The following is a 21,740-nucleotide window of genomic DNA, read 5'->3' on the forward strand; positions in this document are numbered from 1 at the left end:
CTGTAACTAAATTATATTCTTACCACCACTTAGGACCAAAAGCAAGTAACTAGTGTCATAAGGTCTTATTTTCTCACCTTAACAAATAGAAAAGTAAAATTTCTACTGTTACAGAGAATTGGTGCATACATGTAAATTCTTCTTCTGCATCTACCTGAACATAAATAGTAGTCAAGAAAAAATTAAGCAAGACAGGAAACTGGAGGAAGGAAGGCTGCATGTGAATACTTTATGACAGTGATATCATTGTGTGAGAAATGCGAATTTCAGACATGTTTTATGTTCTCACACATTAGTGCCTAACTTACTTCTCTTTGAATAATGGTAGAGGATTGCCAGATTTTCTATGAATTAGATCAGGGATGGTAAATTGAAATAAAACATGTGAGGTACTTCTTAATTTATCTTTTCTAGGGAATCTTTTAGCTAAGGTCTACAGTGGTCTAGATTACTCTTAATGTTTATGGTTTGTGTTTTTCCCTCCCAGTGGACCTGCTAGGCTTATTAAACTGGCGTTCTAACTCCCAGAATATTAAGCACAACCTAAGGAAATTAATGGAAGTGGATGGAGGAGAGATTGTTAAGGTATGTCTAGATCTGCATAGCTACAAGCTTTAGTTCATCATTTTCAATTAAACCAGTCATCAGTATCAGACTTGCTAGCTAGATGGCTAAGTCAATGTGCCAGTGTGTATACATGTCTATGCAAATGTCTGTGTTTGTGTGCTTGTGTTGGCCATAGGTTGTCATTGGTTGTCTGTCTCTGTCATTCTCTGCCTTATTTACTGAGGTAGAGTCTCTCTCTTGAACCCAAAGCTGGCTGCTTTGGCTCATCTCGCTAGACAACTTGCCGTGTGAGCTCCCTGTCTCTGCCTCCTGAGAGCTGGCCTCCTAGGCAGGCTGCCACACTGACTTGGTATTTACAAGCATTCCAGGGATTCTAACTCAGATCCTCATGCTTGTGTGGTAAGCACTTGACTAAGCCATTGACCCAACCCTATGCCAGTTTTTTCAGAAAATGCTGTATTTACATCTATTCTTAGTTGGTTTTTTTTTTTTTTTTCCTTTCGGTCAGGACCTTGCACATACTAGGAAAGTGCTTTAGCTCTGAGCTATACCCAACCCTTATATTTAGTCAATTAAAACCTAATAATCCCCAAATGCCTGTAGGATAAAACTAACTGAAAGTCCCAAATAACTCTGCTTTTCTTACCTTCAGTTCTTGCAAGATACACTCGATGCACTTTTTAATATAATGATGGAAATGTCAGACAATGAGACCTACGACTTCCTTGTGTTTGACGCACTGGTAAGTGTCCCGGCCTGGCAATGGCTACTGGTTAATGATTCTAAGTGTTCTCCGTGAATATCCTTCCACATAACTATTGGTATACATCTCTCTGAGTATGCCTTTAGTCTAAACTCTGAGAATAAAATTAGAAACTGAGGACTTCTATTTCATACCTTTGTTTCTTTATTTTCTAGTAGATTTCCTTTTTTTTTTTTGACATACTTTCACTTTCTCATTAGGGAAAACAGGCATTTAATTACATGAGAGATCAGCAAATACTTTTGACTTCCTTGACCCTTCTCTAGTCAAAACCCAGGAGATGCCCTTAACAAAGATTGCTGTTGCTTGTGTATGAGCTTGTTATGTTCATGCAAAGGAGGCATGCCAGAGAAGCATCTTAGTGCCCCTAAGGTACCGTGGGTACCAGCAGAAGTGGAGTTTGCCACACAAGGCGCTTATGCATACAGCCCACTCCAGCAACTGAAATCAGAGCAGGGATGTGCGGTGATGAGAATCGGGGCAAGGCAGCAGTGTCATTGGAAAGGAAGCAGCAGATGAGACATCAAAACCAAGCCTCCTTTCTCCTTGGTTGGGGCACACCGGGCAAGGTTTTAGCTGAAGATCGGGGCTAAGGAGGAAGGCAGATTGCAGTGGTATTGTCCAGCTGGTCAGTTCAACCAGGGTTCAGCATGTGCCAGTAAGGGTATCACATGGAGAGGCAATATGACCTCACCGAGATGAACACTGTCGCCAGAAGCTTTATGGAGGAAATTGAGTTAGGTTATCATGGAACAAATAGGCTGTGTTGGGAGTCAACTCCTGGTGGGTCACGGCCGCCGGCCCTGAGCATGATGGAAGTCCCAAGGGCCTTTTCGTCTGCATACGTTCATCCTACCTAGGTAGCTGTGTGTGTAAGTGTAGAGGATGCACCCAATAGTGCTGAGCTTGCAAGCAAGGAGGAGACAGGGAGATGAAACTCTGGTAAAGTGGTAAAGTTCAGATTTTTGTCATGTACTTACACTCTACTCAGGGGGAAAAAAAAAAGTGTTCTGGGGTGTTGTATTAACTGCATGCTTAGTTAAGTGTTTATGATTCCCACAGAAACATCCCCCCCCCCCATCTCCTTTTCTCCTGTCCTGTTTTCTCGGACTTAAATCACTTGTGTGCAGCCTGCACTCTTCGGAGGCAATAGCTCCCTGGGGCCAAGGATGCTCGCTTGTGAGGATTTGTATTCCTAGCAGTATGCTCGGTCTATGGGGTCTCTCTGTGTTAAATCTGGATCCTGAGGAATAGTTCACTTCAGCTTGAATGGTAGAATAGCATAGAATAGAGGAGTGGAGCGGAGTGTACTAGAACAGAACAGAACAGAACAGAACAGCTTCAGAAAGTATCGAGGCAGGTTCAAGTCCAGCTTGCTGACAGGTGGCCTGGTGTCCTGCACTTCCCGTGTTGACCTTCTCTGCCTCGGACAGGTCTTCATCATCTCACTGATAGGAGACATCAAGTTCCAGCATTTTAATCCCGTGCTTGAGACCTACATTTACAAGCACTTCAGCGCTACTTTGGCATATGTGTAAGTATGATTCGGGAGCTACATGGTGGGGGGGTTGTTGGATTTGTTCTCCTGGGTGGGGACATTGGAAAAACATGAGGAAGCTTCATGTCTTCAGCGGGGAGAACTTGGTTCTGCCTGTCCTTGTGGAAGAAGCAACGCTCTAAGCATTGGACCACTGGCAAAGGCGTCTGACTCAGGCCCTGTCATCCAGCGCTCAGGAGGGGGAGAGACACGGGATTCCCCAGAGTAAGATGGCAAGCTTGAATGGGCAAGCTCTGGGTTCAAGCAAGAGACCTTGTCTCAATAAATAAGCTAGGAAGCCATCTGACTTCAACCCTAGTGCATACATGTGCACGTGTACCTGTGCATATACATGCACACACACCGCACCACACACACATACACCTGCCAAACAATACTAAAACAATGACAGCGACCCGAAATATACAGTGAGATTTGAAGACAGTCACAAGACAGGTGGCCAAACATAGCATCTTGGGAACTGGATGCCGGTGAAATGGACATGGGGTACTACAGGGGTCAAAAGGTGGATGAAGCAGGGTCAAGTGAGATAGAAAGGCACATCCTGCCTCCAGCCTTGGTAGCATTGATTATCTACAGGAAACTAGAAGATTTGCCTTTTTAAAAAGTTTTTAATTAATTTATTTACTTAGAGAGAGGGAGGGAGGGAAGAGAGAGAGAATGGGCACACCAGGGCCTCTAGCCACTGCAAACTAACTCCAGGTGCATGTGTCCCCTTGTGCATCTGGCTTACCTGTGTCCTGGGGAAACTAACCGGAGGTCTGGCTTTGCAGACAAACACCTTAACCACTAAGCCATCTCTCCAGCCCAGAAAATTTGATTTTTCTTTCTTTTGCCCAAGAGATTTTTAGAAGAATAGCTTGAGCTATGAGTACCCCAGTTATCCCAAGATCAAGGCCATCCCTAATCCAAAGGCCCTGGGAAGACATCATAAAATCCCGCAGAAGGGTTTTGTCTCTTGCCTGTTGAGAACCTTGGTTCAGAACCATGAGCATGAGATCAGCTTACTTATAAACTCATGGATGTCTCCCTGTGGGACCACATTTATGACGTCCAGAGGGATGGGGCAGAATGGAAGGAGTTGGTTTTGAGGTGACTGCTGCCAGTAGATGCCACCTCGCCTTCATAAAAGCATGGCTATGTATGCCTGGAACCCTAGTTCTATAGGGGAGCCAAGACTTGGGAATCTCCAGATAGCATGAAAAAAAAAACCAGCAGGCTCTGGGATCACATAAGAACTTGGAGAGGAGCGATAGAATGGGACACTCAGCTTCCTGCTCCAGCCACCACTGGGCAAGCACTCCTTGCTGTGTATGAGTGAATGGGGCATCACAAGGGCACATACCCATGCGCACACCATACACACCCAGTAAAGAATATGTTGCAAAAGGTAATTTGCCTGTTGAGGGCATATTCTAGAGGATATAGTGAGAGTCCGACCTCTGTCCCCCAGCATGCCATCTTCCCCTCCTGTGTAGATGCCCTCAAGCCTCACAGCAACATCTGCCCATGAGAGAATTCTCCTGTCTTGCCCATTTCAGGAAACTATCCAAGGTACTGAACTTGTACGTGGCTAACGCCGACGACTCCAGCAAGACGGAGTTACTGTTCGCCGCTCTGAAAGCCCTCAAGTACTTATTCCGGTTCATCATCCAGTCCCGAGTGCTCTACCTGAGGTAAGGCCTCGCTGCTGCCCTCCGGGGCGGGTTCCTCTTCCTGGGCCCGTGCTGCTCATGGGTGGGCCAAACCTCAGCAGTTGGGGGCTAAAGACGAAGAAGCATCATGAGCCACCTGGAAAAGGTCCACATGAAGTCCTCCCTCTTGGCAGAATCCCGAGAGAAGTGACACCAGGGCGGTGGGTGGAAGCGACTCACTGGGCCTCTTCCTGAAAGTCTTGGTGGGCAGTGATGGCTCTAGGGGGCCAGGCTGAGGGTCTTGCTGCAAGTGCGGTGGGAGGACCAGGAGTCTTCATTTAGACAGGTAGTGAATCTAGCTCGCAAAGGGCCACCTGCTGTCCTTTGTGGAAATGGATTTCACATGGTCGAGAGTGAAAGTCAGGTGCAGGCAGAGAGGTGGACCTTTTCAGGAGGAAGAGCTCATTGGGTTTGCTGGGCAGAGAGGAGAGGGTAGGACCCATAGACAACCTTGAAGTTTCGGGTGAAATTTGCACTACTGAGAGCTGAGCAAGGAAAATCCATGGGGTCCGTTTTAAGCATCTTGATTTTGAGATGCACTGGGAACTAACTTAACAAAAGAGGTTCTTTACCAGACTCTCAATGACCTATCCTCTGGCTGAGCAATGTTCTCAGTGGAGTTCACACTTCCTGGTTACCAGATTCCCTTATCCAAAAACGCTGGTGGCTAGAATCAATTTCAGATCTTAAACTTTTCTTGGGACTTTGGAATATTTATATCAAGAGAGATCCTGGGAGTGGTTCCTCAGTGAACCTAAGCCCCTCTTGTGTTTCATGTATAACCTCATTTAACCTGGAGGTGATTTTACAGTGTCTTAATGCACCAATATTTTGAACTGCAGTGCATCATGGGAGGTCAGGTGTGACATTCTCTACCTGTGGCATCCCGGATTTTGGAGTGTTTTGGATTTTAATAAAGATTATTGAGTATATAGGGTTGAACGAAGGAGACTAAATGTGTATGCGTGAAGGTGTTTGAATATGTACCTAAATTCCAACTTCACACTGTCTGCTCTCACCACTTAGTAGTGAAGGTGCCACCTAGCGACCAAGACCATGTACTGCAACTTGAGACATGTGTTTGAGGGAAAACTGGCCAGAGCCTCTATGGTATGTAAAAGACCTAGCTTCTGAGTTGATAGGAGTTTGTGAAGATACACCGAGTGCTTTAATCAAAGCAAGTTCAGTGTCGGCGAAGTTCACATTCAGATCCCTGCAGCAGAGCAGGTCAGCAGCAATCCGGGCAGTGCTGGGGAGAGTGAACTCTGAGTGTGAACCCCAGGCTTTGTCAGAACCCTTCCTTCCATCTGGGGAGCTTCTCTAGCCGCCGTCTGAAACCTCCGCCGAGATGTTTCAGGCTTGACGAGGTGAAACAGAGGAGGAGCAAGGAGGCTCACCTGCGAGGTCAGGTGTCGCCTGCTGTATCAGGCACAGCGATTCGCTGCTGTTTCTCCTCCCGTCAGAAAGGCCCACAATCCACCAGGACAAAATGCAACCCTAGGCCTTTCAGGTAGCTCCCGAGGAGTCCTTGCTGACCGATCTGCAGGGGCCAGTAGAACAACACTGTGTGGACTTTACCCAGAGAATAGCACACCATCCTTATCTATCTAGTCCACTGGGCTTACTCTTAATCCCTTAGAAACAAGTTTAGGGCCAGGTGTAGTGTGGCACACCTTTAATCCCAGCACTCAGGAGGCTGAAGTAGGAGGATGGCTGTGAATTGGAGGTCAGTCTGGGGCTACAGAGTGAGTTCCAGACCATCAGATGCCCTAGGAGGTGTCTTTGTGCAGCTGGAGGTGGTAGTCAGCCAGTCACGACCATCTGGTGTTGTTTTTAGAGACCACAAGTCTGCGCTAACATTTCTTATGTCCCCCCGGCCCCAGGGCATTACCACATCCTCACTAACCATCCGTGCACTGATGGCCGTCTGAGCTGATCCCAGCCCCTTGCTATTGTGAATAGAGCCGCAGCAAGCATAGCTGGGCAGGTGCCTGTGTAGTGAAGAGCAGAGTAGATATAAGAAGTTAACCTGAGGGCTGGAGAGATGGCTTAGCGGTTAAGCGCTTGCCTGTGAAGCCTAAGGACCCCGGTTCGAGGCTCGGTTCCCCAGGTCCCACGTTAGCCAGATGCACAAGGGGGCGCACGCGTCTGGAGTTCGTTTGCAGAGGCTGGAAGCCCTGGAGCGCCCATTCTCTCTCTCTTCCTCTATCTGTCTTTCTCTCTCTGTCTGTCGCTCTCAAATAAATAAATAAGTAAATAAATTTAAAAAAAAAAAAAGAAGTTAACCTGAGGGGAACGGGGCCAACGTAGGATTGTCCACACAGTGAAGTACATAATCAATAGAAGATGGATAAAGAAAAATGAATTAATTTTTTTTTTCCCTAGGTAGGTTTTCACTCTAGCCCAGGACGACATGGAATTCACTGTGTTACCTCAGGGTGGCCTCAAATTCACTACGATCCTCCTACGTCTTGCCTCCCAAGTGTTGAGATCAAAGGTGTGCACCACCACACCTAGCTGTAAAATTCTTTTAATGATGAAAAATCTGACTGCTTTTCTCTTTTTTTTTTCTTAAGATTTTATGGCCAGAGTGAAGATGGAGATGAGTTTAATGACTCAATTCGCCATTTATTTTTTGCCTTCAATACACTGATGGACAGGCCTCTGGAAGAAGCCGTCAAGATCAAGGTCAGCCTAGTGTCCTCACGGGCAGCCCTCGTCAGGCCATGGGTGGAGGAGCAGCGTGGTGGGAGGGAACGCAGGATGACATGGGTAGCTGGGGACGTTTTGTAGGACTTAACTAATCTGGAAACTGATTTCCACTGAAGTAAAAAAAGCAGGTTGGCTTTTGTGGCAATCAACATTTATTTGCCTTGTTTTCTTATTTAACTTAGTTTAGTTTTCTGCTGCCAGTGATGATGTCCTTGGCAGTTTGTTAGTACTTAAGGACTCCCCTGGCAAATGGGTTTTAAGAAGCTGAGGTCAACTTATCATTTGTAAAAGTTACTGAAAGAGCAAAGGGAAAAAAGGTACAAGGGGGTGACCATTACTTTCTCATGGCTGGGACAAAATACTTGACCAGCTTAGGGAAAGAAAAGGCTTATTTTGGGCTTATGGGAAAGTCTGTCATGGCATGGAAAACTTGGTAGGTCCAGACAGCTGACTTCACATCAGCTGGGAGCTGGTTTTTAACACCTCAAATTACGCCCCTGGTGACACACTTCCTCCCGCCAAGCTCCCCCTCCTAAAGGCTCCACAGCTTTTCAGAACAGCAACACCAGCTGGGGCTGAAGTGTTCAAACATGAATCTGGGGCACCTTTCGCATTCAGACCATCACAAAGCGGATGGGGCTGTGGCTCCATGGAAGGTTGATTTTCTTGTGTGCTCGGGGCCCTGGTTTCCATCTGCAGCACTGACCGAAACAATACCAAAAACTAGATCAGAAGAAAAGTCAAACTTCTCATTAAAAAGAAAAAAAAATTTTTTTTAATTTATCCATGGAGAGAGAGAAAGGGAAGACCAGCCAGGGCCTCTTGCCACTGAAAATGAACTCCAGATGCGTCCATCACTTTGTGCACCTGGCTTCACATTTTAGAGCTGGAGAAACAAGTCCAGTCTGGCAGGCTTTGCATGCAAGCCGGAACCATCTCGCTAGCCCAAACCTACACGTTTTCACTTTTAGAGACATTGGTTATTTTCAAATGTCAACTTAGGGAATATCCAGAGACATTGCCCCTACCAACACACACACACACTGACTGCTGCTCTCACAGCTAATGACCCCCAACTCCATGATGAGTGCCAGCAATCCCACTAAGGAGGGCCCCCAGAGGAACAGGGACAGGGAGGAAGGAAACAGGCACGCCAGAGCCTCTAGCCACAGCAGACGAACTCCGAATGCATGTGCCACTTTGTGCATCTGGACTCCAGGGGCACTAGGGAATCAAGCCGTGACTGTCAGGCTTTGTAAATAAGTGCCTTCAGCTCCTGAGAAGTCTCTCAGACCCTGGCCTGAACTCTTCTATTTCTTTCTTCTTCTTTATGGTAACTAGGTGAAGAATTTAGTGACCTCCTCTGATAGAACAATGTGTTGCAAACAGAGTCTAGTTGGTAGTGAAGACCTGGTCCTCTTGCCTTTTCAGGAGCAAAGGTTGTCAGAAATCGTGCTCAGCAACACCAGCTTCTCTCTGTGAGGGCTTCTGTGTCCACATCCTGCTCTTGCCCCTGGCCCGAGCCCTGCCCTTTCCTCCTGGGACAGAGCCGTTCCCTCTGTTTGTGTTCCTTGGCAATTAAAACCTTACCTCTGATGTGTTTCTTCCAGGGGGCAGCTTTGAAGTACCTTCCTAGCATAATTAACGATGTCAAACTGGTGTTTGATCCTGTGGAGCTCAGGTGACTGGTAGAACACCTTTCTTTTATAATCTTTTAATTTTTATTTTGTGGTTGTTCATTGTAGGGTCTCGCTCGCTTTAGCCCAGGCGGACCTGGAATTCACTCTATAGTCTCAGGGTGCCCTTGAATTCAAGGCCATCCTCCTATTGCTGCCTCTGAAGTGCTGGGACTAAAGGTGTGCGCCACCACGCCTGTCTGACAATACCATTTATTTCTCTGCCCCTAACAAAAACAGTTCTGCCACCGGGCTGGAGCCCGGCTATTCCACGTGCTTTTGTTTTTCCAATAAGTGTTATAAGGAAATAACCTGTGTGTGTGTGTGTGTGTGTGTGTGTGTGTGTGTGTGTGTGCTCAGTTCTGTGGAAGCAAATTAAAGAACACACAAAGCCTGCCTCTGGGAGAAGCTCACCGTTCTCTCTCTCTCTCTCTGCCAAAAATGGCATGCAGACATAAAATTAACTACCAAAGGACACATGTAATAACGCGCTTCCAGCCCCACCCCTACATAGCTCAGGGATGCACAATGATGCCGTAGGGGCCTTGCAGCAGGGAGTGCTAGACAAGGCATTTGGCAGAAGTCAGGAGTTGAGGTGGTCCTGGAAGGTGATGGGGGGGTGCTTGGTCCACGGGAGGCAGGATTAGCTCTAATGCAGAGCCCTCTAGGGAGCGGGAATGCAGGCCTTACAGACACTCGCGTCTCGGGTCACTTGGGAGCTGTCCAGGGGTGCTCCTTCACGTGCAGTTCGGAGCGGAGGGCAAGCGTGGAAGGGAGCCTTGCACGTGGCCGACGCCGTGGCTTCTCTTCCAGCGTGCTCTTCTGCAAGTTCATTCAGAGCATCCCTGATAACCAGCTGGTCCGGCAGAAACTTAACTGTATGACCAGGATCGTGGAGAGCAACCTTTTCCAGCAGTCAGGTGAGTCCCCCGCGAAGCCCACCGAGCCCCAGGATGCCACAAGCGAGCCATGCCAGGGCGGTTCGTGTCATGACACGCTTGACTCTGTGTGTCTGTCCTGGGATGGCCCTTGCTCAGATTAGGTTCAGCTTAGATTATTGTAGCAAGCAACACCTGCGTTTAAATTGAGTAGCAAGTCATGCATTTGCTGTGTGACTATTTGATATTTATTGGATTCATAGACAACAGCCGGGTAAGAGAAAGCAGTTGCTTTATCAGTAAAAATGTGCAGACTGCTTAGATGCTAACTTTCAAGGTTAATGAAGATTTAAAAAGGAAAGTGGGAGGAATATAAATTCTGGAAAAGAAACCTGCTGTGCCTAGGTGGGCTGGTTTTCATGGCAGTCAGACTTACTCACCTTGAGTTGTGCTTCCTTGCTTTGTTTAGTAATGTCCTGAGCAGTTTGACAGTACTTAGGGAGCTCCTGGGAAATTTAGCATTTACGATAGTTTCTACGCCAGCTTAATCCCGTGTTTAATCTTTAAATAGAACAGCCAGAGAGTGGCCCGTTATTTAGAGAACATTGTCCTCATCACAGGAACTCCAGAGAAGGACCAGCAGGAAAGAGCATTCCTTTAGTCAAAAGCATCTTCTTCAACCTCCCCTTACCCATGCATTCACACACATGAGTCGGGGCAGGCAGTCATGTAGCTCTGTGCCCAGTCCCACTTGTGCTGGCTCAGGGGAGCGAACCATGTGCTTCTCCATGCATGCTCACTGATGCCACATGAGTATTTGGAAACTGACCACAGTGGAGGTATTTACACCAAGGACATCAGCCGGCATGTGTTGTAAATCGGGACTTTTAGAGGGGAATATTGCCAGATCACTGAGAGTATACAGAGGGGAGAAAAACATGTGTGTGTGTGTGTGTGTGTGTGTGTGTGTTTATGGGGACTTGAAACCAGGGCCTACCACATGCTAAGCTAATTCTATACAACCGTGCCATATCCCAGCCACCACCAGCCAGGCTAGCTGTAAAGTTACTCTGTTACCCAAGCCAGCATGGGACCTAGGCTTCTCCTGCCTCTGCTTCCAGAGGCATTGGATTTATAGATCTGCACCATGAGCCCCATGAGAAGAAACTCTTCGCATGATGAAATCCTTGTTGTTTTGTAAGCAGAATCCAGCATGTAGCCACCAAGTCAAAAACCACTGGGCTCCTATCTGAGTTGTCATGACAAGGAGGTCCAAAGCTAACACTTGCTAGAGGGGGCAGCTGTGTGAACTCCTTGTAAAAACGCCAGTAGTTCAGGCAATCCCAGTCCTCAAGGAGAGCTCGTGTTCAGTATGTGCCCAATGGTGGGGGTACGATACAGGACACAGCTGCGGCATTATAGGAACTAACCCCTGGAATCATTTATCCAAGACTGGAGGCGCTGCTTCTAGGAGCAGAGCCTGAGGAATGGGAACCTGACCCTTAGAGTTGTCTACCTAAGTGCTTTTTAAGGCAGAGCCTGAGAGAAAGGAAAACTAACTCTTGCCGTTGGCCCAGAGTGGGCGGGCTGTGCCTGTAGCAGAGCCTGCGAGGAAGAGAAGACGCCGACCCTTGGCGTCGTGGAGACCAATGGTGAACCTGCCTGCTGGGTCTACCATCACTGCTGCTCATAGACACTCACTGCTGGTGGATTGGGTTTTGTTTTTTTTTTTAATTTCAATTTTTTCTTCATTGTTAGAGAGAGAATTGGCATGCCAGGCCCTCAGCCACTGAAATCAAACTCCAGATACTTGCACCACCTTTGTGTGTGTGGCTAATGTGTGATCTGGAGAGAGATAGAACATGGGTCCTTAGGCTTCGCAGACAAGCATCTCCACTAAGCCATCTCTCCAGCCTGTTTTACTTAAAGTAAAAATCAATAATCATGTCAGTTAAAGAAAGATATTATATGCTATTTTAGGGAAGTTTTAAATATAACTAAAACTTCAAAATTGGTAATAGTCTTGCCATAGTGAATGTATTTATTAAATCTTTTTATATCTAGATTTTTAAAAATTTCTCAAAATTTGTAAGCTTCATGATACCATATTCTTATATTAAACATTTTTAAAGTATTTTTATTTATTTGCAATGAGAGATAGATTGAATGGGTGGCACCCCAGGTCCTTCATGCCACTGCAAATGAACTCCAGATGCATGTGCCAACTTATGCATCCGGCTTTATGGGTACTGGGGAATAAAACTTAGGTTGTCAGGCTTGGCAGGCAAGCACCTTTCACCCCCTTGAGCCATCTCTGCATTAAACTTTTTTTATATAACTGCTTATGTACTCTCTCACTTAATCCAACTCTTCATATTTGAAAAACACAAGTTTTCCACTACTTTTTATTTACTTATTTATTTTTGGTATTTCGAGGTTGGGTCTCATGCTAACCCAGGCTGTCCTGGAATTAGTCTCAGGCTGGCTTCAAACTCACAGCAATACTCCTACCTCTGCCTCCTAAGTCCTGGTATTAAAGGTGTGCGCCACTACGCCCAGCCTCCACTACCTTTTTAGAAGAAGTTTCATTATTTAGTATAATTTCACTAAATGAACCGCCAGAAAACAGGCTTCGTGGTTGAAGCACTTGCCTGCGAAGCCTAAGAACTCATGTTGAAATCTCCAGGTTCCGTGTAAGCCAGACGCACAGTGACACAAGCGCCCAATGTTGCACATGTGCTCAGGAAGGGCTCATGCATCTGGAGTTCGTTTCCAACAGCCAGAGGCACTGCTGTACCCATTCTCTGTCTCTGTCTGTGTCTCTCTCTCTCTTTCTCTACCTTTCTCTTTCTCTCTCTCAAATAAAAATAAGACAGTAATATGTGAACAAGTTGAACTTTGCATGAGCAAAGGGCAAGGAACTCTTGACTTGCAATAATCCTTACACATTTATTGAAGGACTGTTGGACTGTTGACCTTTTGAACTCTACTGATCCGGAACACACACATGCACGCACGCGTGCGCGCGCACACACACACACACACACACAGTTCACTCACAAATGCAATCACACTGAGCCCACCCGTTGCCTTCCAGCAGATCTGTGGCAGTCCTGTGGGCAATTTGTTACTGACTGTGTTGTCTTCAAGACGATGGTCAGCACTTCTGGTGGGTGCATAATTGTTCTGGGTCAAGAGTGCAGCCAAGTCACCGAGAAAGTGGGGCAAAGAGCTTAGCTTCAGATCAGTCGGCACCTCCAAACGTTCCTTGTCTGCACTGGTCAGCTGTGCTTTCCAAGGCAAGGGTATACCAAGGCTTCAGGGGAAACCTAGTCGCATTGCCTGAAGCTGATGGGCTACAAGGTTGTCGGATTAACTTTGGGGCAAGTTATATAAGTCAGGAGTTTAAAATGCATCTCTTAGCAGTATGCTCAGAAAAGTTATTTGTAAGGTCTGTAAGAAATGTTCTCACAGTTCTTTCCCATAGTTCATTGCCGTATTTCATTGCTGCAGTTCATTCCCACGGTGTGTGCATTGCCAGTGAAGCAGGTCTCCTCAGAAGTCAGAAAGGCCATGTGGGCTGTTGGAAGAAGAACCCTTTCAGGTTTGGCCCTGTCTGGGTAAAGAACTGTGACCACACGGTGGCCTGTTCTAGTCTTAACTTTTGTTCCTGTGGAAGTGCTTGACTTGGATGATACCTATAGCTACTTTAGACCTGGATCTTTTCTTCCTTTTCATTTTTTTCTTTCTTTCTTTCTTTCTTTTTTTTTTTTTTTTTTTTTTTTTGTTTTGTAGATTGGTTTGTTTATTTTGAGACAGCTATGTTGCCCATTCTGGACTCAAACTTGTTCCTCCGGCCTCACTTTCCAAACTGCTGGAATTACAGGAGTATGCCACCACACTCTCTAGCTGTCATGTTTGACCACGTTAATGGGTGGTTTGAAATTTCAGATACTCCTAGTACGTAGTTAGGGTAGAATGCATGACTTTAGAAAGCGAGTGAGTGGCACTAAAATTGAAAATAAACTTCTGGGGCTAAGAAGAGACTCAGCAGGGCTGGAGAGATGGCTTAGCAGTTAAGTGTTTGCCTGTGAAGCCTAAGGACCCTGGTTCAAGGCTCAATTCCCCAGGACCCACATTATCAGATGCACAAGGGGGCACTTGTGTCTGGAGTTCATTTGCAGTGACTGGCTGGAAGCCCTGGCACACCCATTCTCTCTCTGTGTATCTATCTGCCTCTGTATCACTTTGAAATAAATAAATTAAAAAAAAATGGAAGAGACTCAACAGTTAAAAGCACTTTGTTTGCAAAGCTGCCGGCCCAGGTTCTATTACCAAGTCACCTATGTAAGTCAGATGCAGAAAAGTGGCACAAGCATCTGGCATGCATTTGCAATGGCAAAAGGCCCTGTGCCACATGTACTTACACCCACAGACACCCCCATATGCACATAAATAGGTAATTATTTTTAAAAGAAAAAAACTTTTATTAAGCATTTTATTATATGGCAACAAGCATTACTTCTAAGAAACAGAAAGGGTAATTGAGGCAGTTAAGGTAGGGTATCTGAGTGTAGGACCATTGTGTCCTAGAGAGGACACACACGTGTGTGTGTGTGTGTGTGTGTGTGTGTTTGAGACAGTCTCTAGATAGCCTAGGCTGACCTAGGACTTGAGACCCTTCTGTTTCCCTTTGCCTAGTGGGGAGATAACTGGCCTGTACCAGCATGCCCAGCCCTGGCAGAGCTATTAATTCAGTGTCTAGAGACCCAACAGTCACCACAATGTCTCATCACAGTGAAGGTAGAAAGATGAGTTCTGCTCTACTGTCCTGAGGAATATGCACAGAATGTACTGGGAATGTACCATGGAAGCTTAGGATTCTTAGGAATCTGATAGTAAATTTTCTCTGTTAGATGAAACACAGGTTCAGACTTAGGTTCTACCTGTTTCCTATGACTTAGTATTCACACACAAAAAGCTACAGGTGAGCCTGGGGGGCGCAGGTCAGTGGTACAGTGTGTGCATAGCTTGTACGACGCCGTGGCTTCAATCCCCAGCACCAAAAACATACATAAAATGAACTTGAAAACCAAAGGCAGGGGTGGTGGTGTGCGCCCATAGTCCTGGCACTGGGGAAGCAGAGGCGGGAAGAGCAGGAGTTCAGGATCATCCTTGGCTGCATAGCAAGTTGGAGGTCAGTCTGGGTTACGTGATACCTGTTTTAAGCAACGAGAAATAAATAAGTCAATGCATCAGTAATGAATTCAGTATGCCGTGAAACTGTTAAGCAATTTGCTCACTGTTTAGGCTGATGCTGCTGCTTAGTGATGTTGCGCTCTCTGGGTCAGGGGGAGCATTGAGTTAGAAGCACTGGCTTGATTCCCAGCAGTGCCCAAAAGAAAGTGGGGGGATGGAACAGAGGGAGGAAGGAAGGGAAAGGAGGGAGGGGAGGAGAGGAGAAAAGGAGGGGGAGAGGAAGGCTGTCTTACCTGTGGTGGAGTTTCTTAGCATGTAGTGCAATCATCTGTGCCTACGATATGTACCCATGGCCAGACTGGCATCGGGGCCTTCAAGGACGGGCAGAGTCGAGGAGCGGGAGGGTGGCGAGGCCGGCTGCGGTCCTGCCACTTGCGAGTCACCGCGGTTCCTCCTCAGAGTGCAGGGAGGTGCTGCTCCCGCTGCTGGCGGACCAGCTCAGCGGCCAGCTGGACGAGCACGCCAGCAAGCCCGACCACGAGGCCAGCTCGCAGCTGCTGAGCAGCATCCTGGAGGTGCTGGACAGGAAGGACGTGGTGAGTCGAGTGGCCTCCGGGGCCCTGCGCCGCTGCGGGTCCCTGGGCCATCAGCGGGAGGGGCTCTGGGGCTTTGGAGCAGGGTTTGGGGCTGCTGTGCCCTTTTTAGAGGTGACTAGGCAGGGCAGACCTCCAGTGCAAGTTAAGGTCTGAACAAAGTCAGGTTCCTCCTGGGGCTTCATGACAGATTTCGCCCAGTCACCCTTCAGTTGAGGTCCCTAAGGGTTCCATTAAAGAATTTCAAGTTTTACTGAGACCCAGTGAGACTCGTTCTGCAAAACCTCTTCCCAACATCCTTTCATACCTGACTCAGTATAAATGCTCCTGCACTTGTGAGTTCTGTTTCTCCCTCCTTTCCTCCCTTCTCTCCCTTCTCTCCCTCTCCCTCACTCCCTCTCTCCTCTTCTCTTCTCTTCTCTTCTCTTCCTTCTCTCTCTCTCTCTCCCTCTCTCTCTCTCTCTCCCTCTCTCTCTCTCTCTCTCTCTCTCTCTCTCTCTCTCTCTCTCTCTCTCTCTCTCTCTCTCTCTCTGTGAGTGTGTGTGTGTGTGTGTGTGTACGTATGTCTAGATCTTGTTCCTCGGGGGTCATCCACCTTTTTTTGAGACACAATGTCTCAAAACAAAACAACAGTATGTACGTGAGTGCTGGTAGATTGAACCCAAGCTGGCAGGCTTCATGAACAAGCATCTTTAAACTGCTCAGCCATCTCCCCAGCCTGAAGCCCTGCTATTTATTTATTTATTTTATTTATTTTGAAGTAGGGTCTCGCTCTAGCCCAGGCTGACCTGCAATTCACTATGTAGTCTCAGGGTGGCCTCCAACTCACAGCAATCCTCTACCTCTGCCTCCCCAGTGCTGGGATTACAGGTGTGCACCCCCACGCCCGGCTAGCCCTGCTTTTGATACAGTCGCCGGCATCAGTGCACTCTCTGCAGCCTAGTAGAAAGTGTGTTTTCTTGTTTTGAGTCTTCTTTATCTTCTAGCCCCCACTATTCCCCATAAATGTGAAGCTGACCTGCATGGATTTCTGACGTCCTAGAGATGACACAGCCCCGGGCTAAAAAACCCCACAGGAGAATTTCACAGGGTGTGTTTCATTGAACCTAGAGGACTCAGAACAAAACAGTGCCTCACCCCAAATGCACTGTACACCCCCATGACAGCTGCCAGCCACAGCCAGGGTTCCAATGTGGCAGGGAATCACCCTTCCTTTTGAGCCTTGTCTCATAGCTGCATTCTCCCAATAGACATGAGGAACATTTGCATCTTACTCCGTAAGTAACCGAGCTCACCTCTCCAGCTCACCACGGTTCTTCCATGACCACCTTACCCCGCAGCTAACTGAGCTCACCACGGTTCTCCATGACCACTTGACCCTGTAGCTGACCTCTCTCACCTCTCCAGCTCACCATGGTTCTCCATGACCACTTGACCCTGTAGCTGACCTCTCTCACCTCTCCAGCTCACCATGGTTCTCCATGACCACTTGACTCTGTAGCTGACCTCTCTCACCTCTCCAGCTCACCACGGTTCTCCATGACCACTTGACCCTGTAGCTGACCTCTCTCACCTCTCCAGCTCACCACGGTTCTCCATGATCACTTGACCCTGTAGCTGACCTCTCTCACCTCTCCAGCTCACCACGGTTCTCCATGACCACTTGACCCTGTAGCTGACCTCTCTCACCTCTCCAGCTCACCACGGTTATCCATGACCATTTGACCCTGTAGCTGACCTCTCTCACCTCTCCAGCTCATCACCGTTCTCCATGACCACTTGACCCTGTAGCTGACCTCTCTCACCTCTCCAGCTCACTACGGTTCTCCATGACCACTTGACCCTGTAGCTGACCTCTCTCACCTCTCCAGCTCACCACGGTTCTCCATGACCACTTGACCCTGTAGCTGACCTCTCTCACCTCTCCAGCTCACCATGGTTATCCATGACCACCCTACCCCACAGCTATCCTAGCTTACCTCTCAGGGTCACCTCAGTTCTCCCATGACCACCTGATCCCCAGTTCGTCATCCTCATATGCACATCTACATTTCTGTCCAGCTTCAGAAGCAGGTGAGAATAACTTTGCTTTCTCTGATTATGCCTCAGCCTTGTCCCTCGGCCTCCTGGAACCCCAGAAGTCCACTTACTGGTTGTACTGTTTGCTTGATGTTTCTTCACGATAGATCAGCCCTTCCTCTTGTATCCTGAAGTGTGTCCCTTCAAAACCATACCTTTCCTAACCAAGGACTTGGCAGCAAAGAAGAAAATGTACCCACTCACAGCACACGTGCGGTATGCTTTAAAAACTGATTCTTAGGAGCCATCCACTATTTCAAAATGGTAGAATCAAGCCCAAGCCCTACCCATTTGGCACCAGTGTGTAAGGCACGTTGGGTTAACCAGGGCCCAAGTATTCTAGAAAACACACACGTGTGAGGTGAAAGAGTGTTTACATCTCTTCTCCTGTTCCTGGCCATTGTGTTAGCCTGTCCCCACACGGGGGGGGGGGTGGGCAGGGGAAAATTTAGTAAGGACCAAGGAGTTTGGTTTCTAGTGTGTCCCCATCAAAGCAGCTTGTTCTTAGGCAGTCAGTGCCTCAGTTTCTGACTCAGTGACATGTAGGAACTGTTTTAGATCAAGCTTAACATCTCCTCTACTGCTTTTTTTGTTTTCTTGGGGAGGGCAGGAGGTATTTTTTTTTTTCAAGGGAGGTTTTCATCTGCCCTTTCCCCACCCAGATGGACTCTATAGAAATGACATGAGAAATTTAAATTCTATGTAAAGAGAACTAAGTGTGTCTTAACTGTGCTAGTTTAATTACATTTTTGTCTTTTTTGATAATGTTCCCTGTGATAAGCAAAGACACTGAAAGCTAATGTCCTGGAACTCTGTGGGAGTACAAGTCCAGTAATTTTTTTTTTTTTTTTTTTTTGGATTTTTGGGGTAGGGTCTCACTCTAGTCCAGGCTGACTTGGAATTCAGTATATAGTCTCAGGGTGGCCTCGAACTCAGGGTGGCCTCGAACTCACAGTGATCCACCTACCTCTGCTTCCCAAGTGCTGGGATTAAAGGCATGTGCCATCACACCTGGCTCCAGTAATTATTTTTATTGACCATGATAATGTTTTTGTTTCCATTATAAGTACTTTGGATTATTATTTTTGGGGGGGGATTGTTTGGACTTTTGGGGGTATGTTCGAGGTAGGGTCTCACTCTAGCTCAGGCTGACTTGAAATTCACTATGTAGTCTCAGGGTGGCCTCAAACTCACGGTGATCCACCTACCTCTGCCTCCCAAGTGCTGGGATTAAAGGCGTGCGCCACCACGCCCTGGCTTGTTTGGATTTTTGTTGCTGTTTTTGTCATCTGTTTTGTTTTGTTTGGTTTGAGGCAAAGTCTCACAATGTAGTTCAGGTTGGCCTCCAATTCACTGACCCCCTACCTCAGCCCCTTGAGTGTTGGAATTATAAGCACGCTCCACCAGACTTTTCCACCGCGAGCATTTTTATATTAATGAACTAAGTCAGCATCTCTTCCTTCATCTTTTCCTGTCAGTTAGTTCTAGGCTTTAGTCCCCAGCCTTTGGTCCTCTGCCGTTGTGTGGAGTCCCAGGACCCTCTTCACATAGCTCTTCATGCCTGTTCTTCCGTGTGGCAGCCGTGGTGCCACCCTCAGGCCATTGTTGGTACCTGCACCCTTGCCCCATCCCTTCACCCGTGTCCCCTTGACGCTCTTAGGGTTCTGGACCTTGAGCTTGCTTATTAAATTGCCCCCCCCCGCCCCAACACTGACACAAGCTAGAACACGAGAGGGGAGATGTCTGCCCACCGTGCCCAGGAGCTGCCCTCTTGCCGTGTCCTGTGCCACGCATGCTCATGTCCATTCCCATCGCCCCACTGAGTGCACATCTGAGACTCGGAGCCTCACTCATCCTCGCACGCCTGCCTGGGCCAGTATGTGACACTTGCAAATGACCATGAAGCCAGCAGCTCCAGGACAGGCAGGTTTTATGAGTCTTTTCATCCCAAGAACAGGGAAGCAAGGGCTGGAGAGATGACTTAGCAGTTAAGGTGCTTGCCTGCAAAGTCAAAGGACCCAGGTTCAATTCCCGGGAACCACATCAGCCAGATACACAGGGTGGCACATACATCTAGAGTTCTTTGCAGTGGCTAGAGGCCCTGGTGCACCCATTTCTCTCTCTTTCTCTTCTGCCTCCATATCTCAAATAAATAAATTAAAATATTTTAAAAATTTAAAAGGGGAAGCAAGTATGGGGGAAAGAATGAAAATGAACAAGCTAAATATACCTTAAAAACGCTCACGGTAGTAAATTTACACAACAGCACTGATATATAGACACTAAAAAAAGTTGAATGAGGAGGGCTGGAGAGTTGCCTTAGCAGTTATTTTGCCTGCCAAGCCAAAGAGCCCAGGTTCGATTCCCCAGGACCCATGTAAACCAGATGCACAAGGGGCACATGTGTCTAGAGTTCATTTGCAGTGGCTGGAAGCCCTGACGGGCCCATTCTCTCTCTGTCTGACTCTCTCCTCTCTCGCTCGCTCTCTGCTTGCAAATAAATAAATAAACTTTTTTTAAAAGTTGAATAAATAGAAGCAGAGACTATATTAGTGGTTGGTCAAAGAGCACAGGCTTGTAGATATCGGATGAACAAGTTCTGGCCAACTACCACATGGTGGTGAGGGGCATGTTAATTAATTTGATTGCAATAACTCTCATAGATGCTTACTTATATCAAAGCATCACATGGTTTCTACTGATAGTTGACAAGTTTGCCAGTTAAATGTTTTTAGAACTACTAAGTCTTAAGAGCAAAAAGAATACAGATAGCAATGATTTAGTTATTTGAAGCCTTAAGAAGAGTTTTGAAACATCTATCATGAAGCAAGAGGGACCTAGGAAAGAAAAGCTGAGCATTGAGAAGTCAGATCTGAATGAGCAGAGCAGCTAAATACAGAAAAGGAGAGGAACTAGGAGACAACATGCACGCTTCCTATTGTTGTGTGTATTATTAGTCTGATTAGGTCCTGAAAGAAAACCACGATCTTCCTCTTTTTGCAGCTATAAAAAGTCAAGCCTGGGCTGCAGAGATTGCTTAGTGGTTAAGGCCTTTGCCTGCAAAACCTAAGAACTCATGTTCACATCCCCAGATCCCACATAAGCCAGATGCACAGTGACACAAGCATGCAGTGTTGCACATGCACACAAGGGGGCGCAAACGTTGGAGTTCGTTTGCAGCAGCTGAAGGCCCTGGTGCACCCATTTATTCTCTCTCTCTCTCTCTCTCTCTCAAATAAATAAATTATTTTTTTAAAGAAAAGGTCAAGCCCAGTGAAGTAACCTTAAGAACTTAGGGACTTAAGAACCTTAAGTCCTCTTACAAATCGGCCTGATCATCCTTAACACCCCACAGACTGGCCGCAGAGTAAGGCTAGGGTGGCATTGAACAGCAGAAGTTTATTTTCTCACAGTTCTGGAGGCTGGACGTCTGAGGTCAGGCTCCAGAGTGGCTGAGTTCTGCTGGGAATGCTCTTCCAGGCTTGTAGATGACAACTACTTTCTGCTCATGTGTTCTCTCCTCAGCTAGTCTGTGAAGCATGAGAGTAAGCAAACACTTCCAGTGCCTCTTCTAGAAAGGGCACTAATCCCGTCAGACCAGGACCCACCTTCATGACCTCATCAGCCTTAATTACTGCATGCTCCCCCCAACACATATTGCCAAGTACCTAATACCATTGGATGTTCTGGTTTCAACATGTATACTTAGTAGTACTCCATAACAAACTTTTTCCACCTGCATGGAAGGGGCAAGGATGTTGTATGTTGCCTGACAATTCCCATGCATGTGCCGGGTTGTCCTGGGTGCCCTGCATCTGCTCGGCATCAGAATTGGGCACCACCTGCTGATGGACAGTAAGCTGAGCTCTCCGGGCTTCTAGGGAGGCCGTCATATCTGCATATCTATGCTCATCCTTTTTTGTTTTTCTTGTGTGTGTTTCTGGCATGCATGTATATGCATGTTTATATGTGTGTGGCCACGTGTATGTGCAGATGTACGTGAGCGTGTTTGTATGTTTGT

General features: G+C 47.1%; 1 protein-coding gene across 2 annotated transcripts in view; it reads left to right on the forward strand.

The window, feature by feature from the left end:
• Dock5 (dedicator of cytokinesis 5) overlaps positions 1–21,740 on the forward strand; it is a 221,083-nt gene that overhangs the window by 141,047 nt on the left and 58,296 nt on the right. For both annotated transcript variants that reach the window (XM_004665821.2, XM_045131067.1), the window contains exons 19-26: positions 488–585; positions 1,220–1,309; positions 2,764–2,864; positions 4,430–4,564; positions 7,159–7,270; positions 8,905–8,975; positions 9,784–9,890; positions 15,507–15,643. In XM_004665821.2, coding sequence (XP_004665878.2) covers positions 488–585; positions 1,220–1,309; positions 2,764–2,864; positions 4,430–4,564; positions 7,159–7,270; positions 8,905–8,975; positions 9,784–9,890; positions 15,507–15,643 — 851 coding nt within the window. The remainder of the gene's footprint in view (positions 1–487; positions 586–1,219; positions 1,310–2,763; positions 2,865–4,429; positions 4,565–7,158; positions 7,271–8,904; positions 8,976–9,783; positions 9,891–15,506; positions 15,644–21,740) is intronic.

The sequence above is a fragment of the Jaculus jaculus genome, chromosome 12 (genome assembly GCF_020740685.1).
Source record: "Jaculus jaculus isolate mJacJac1 chromosome 12, mJacJac1.mat.Y.cur, whole genome shotgun sequence".
Classification (NCBI taxonomy): Eukaryota; Metazoa; Chordata; class Mammalia; order Rodentia; family Dipodidae; genus Jaculus; species Jaculus jaculus.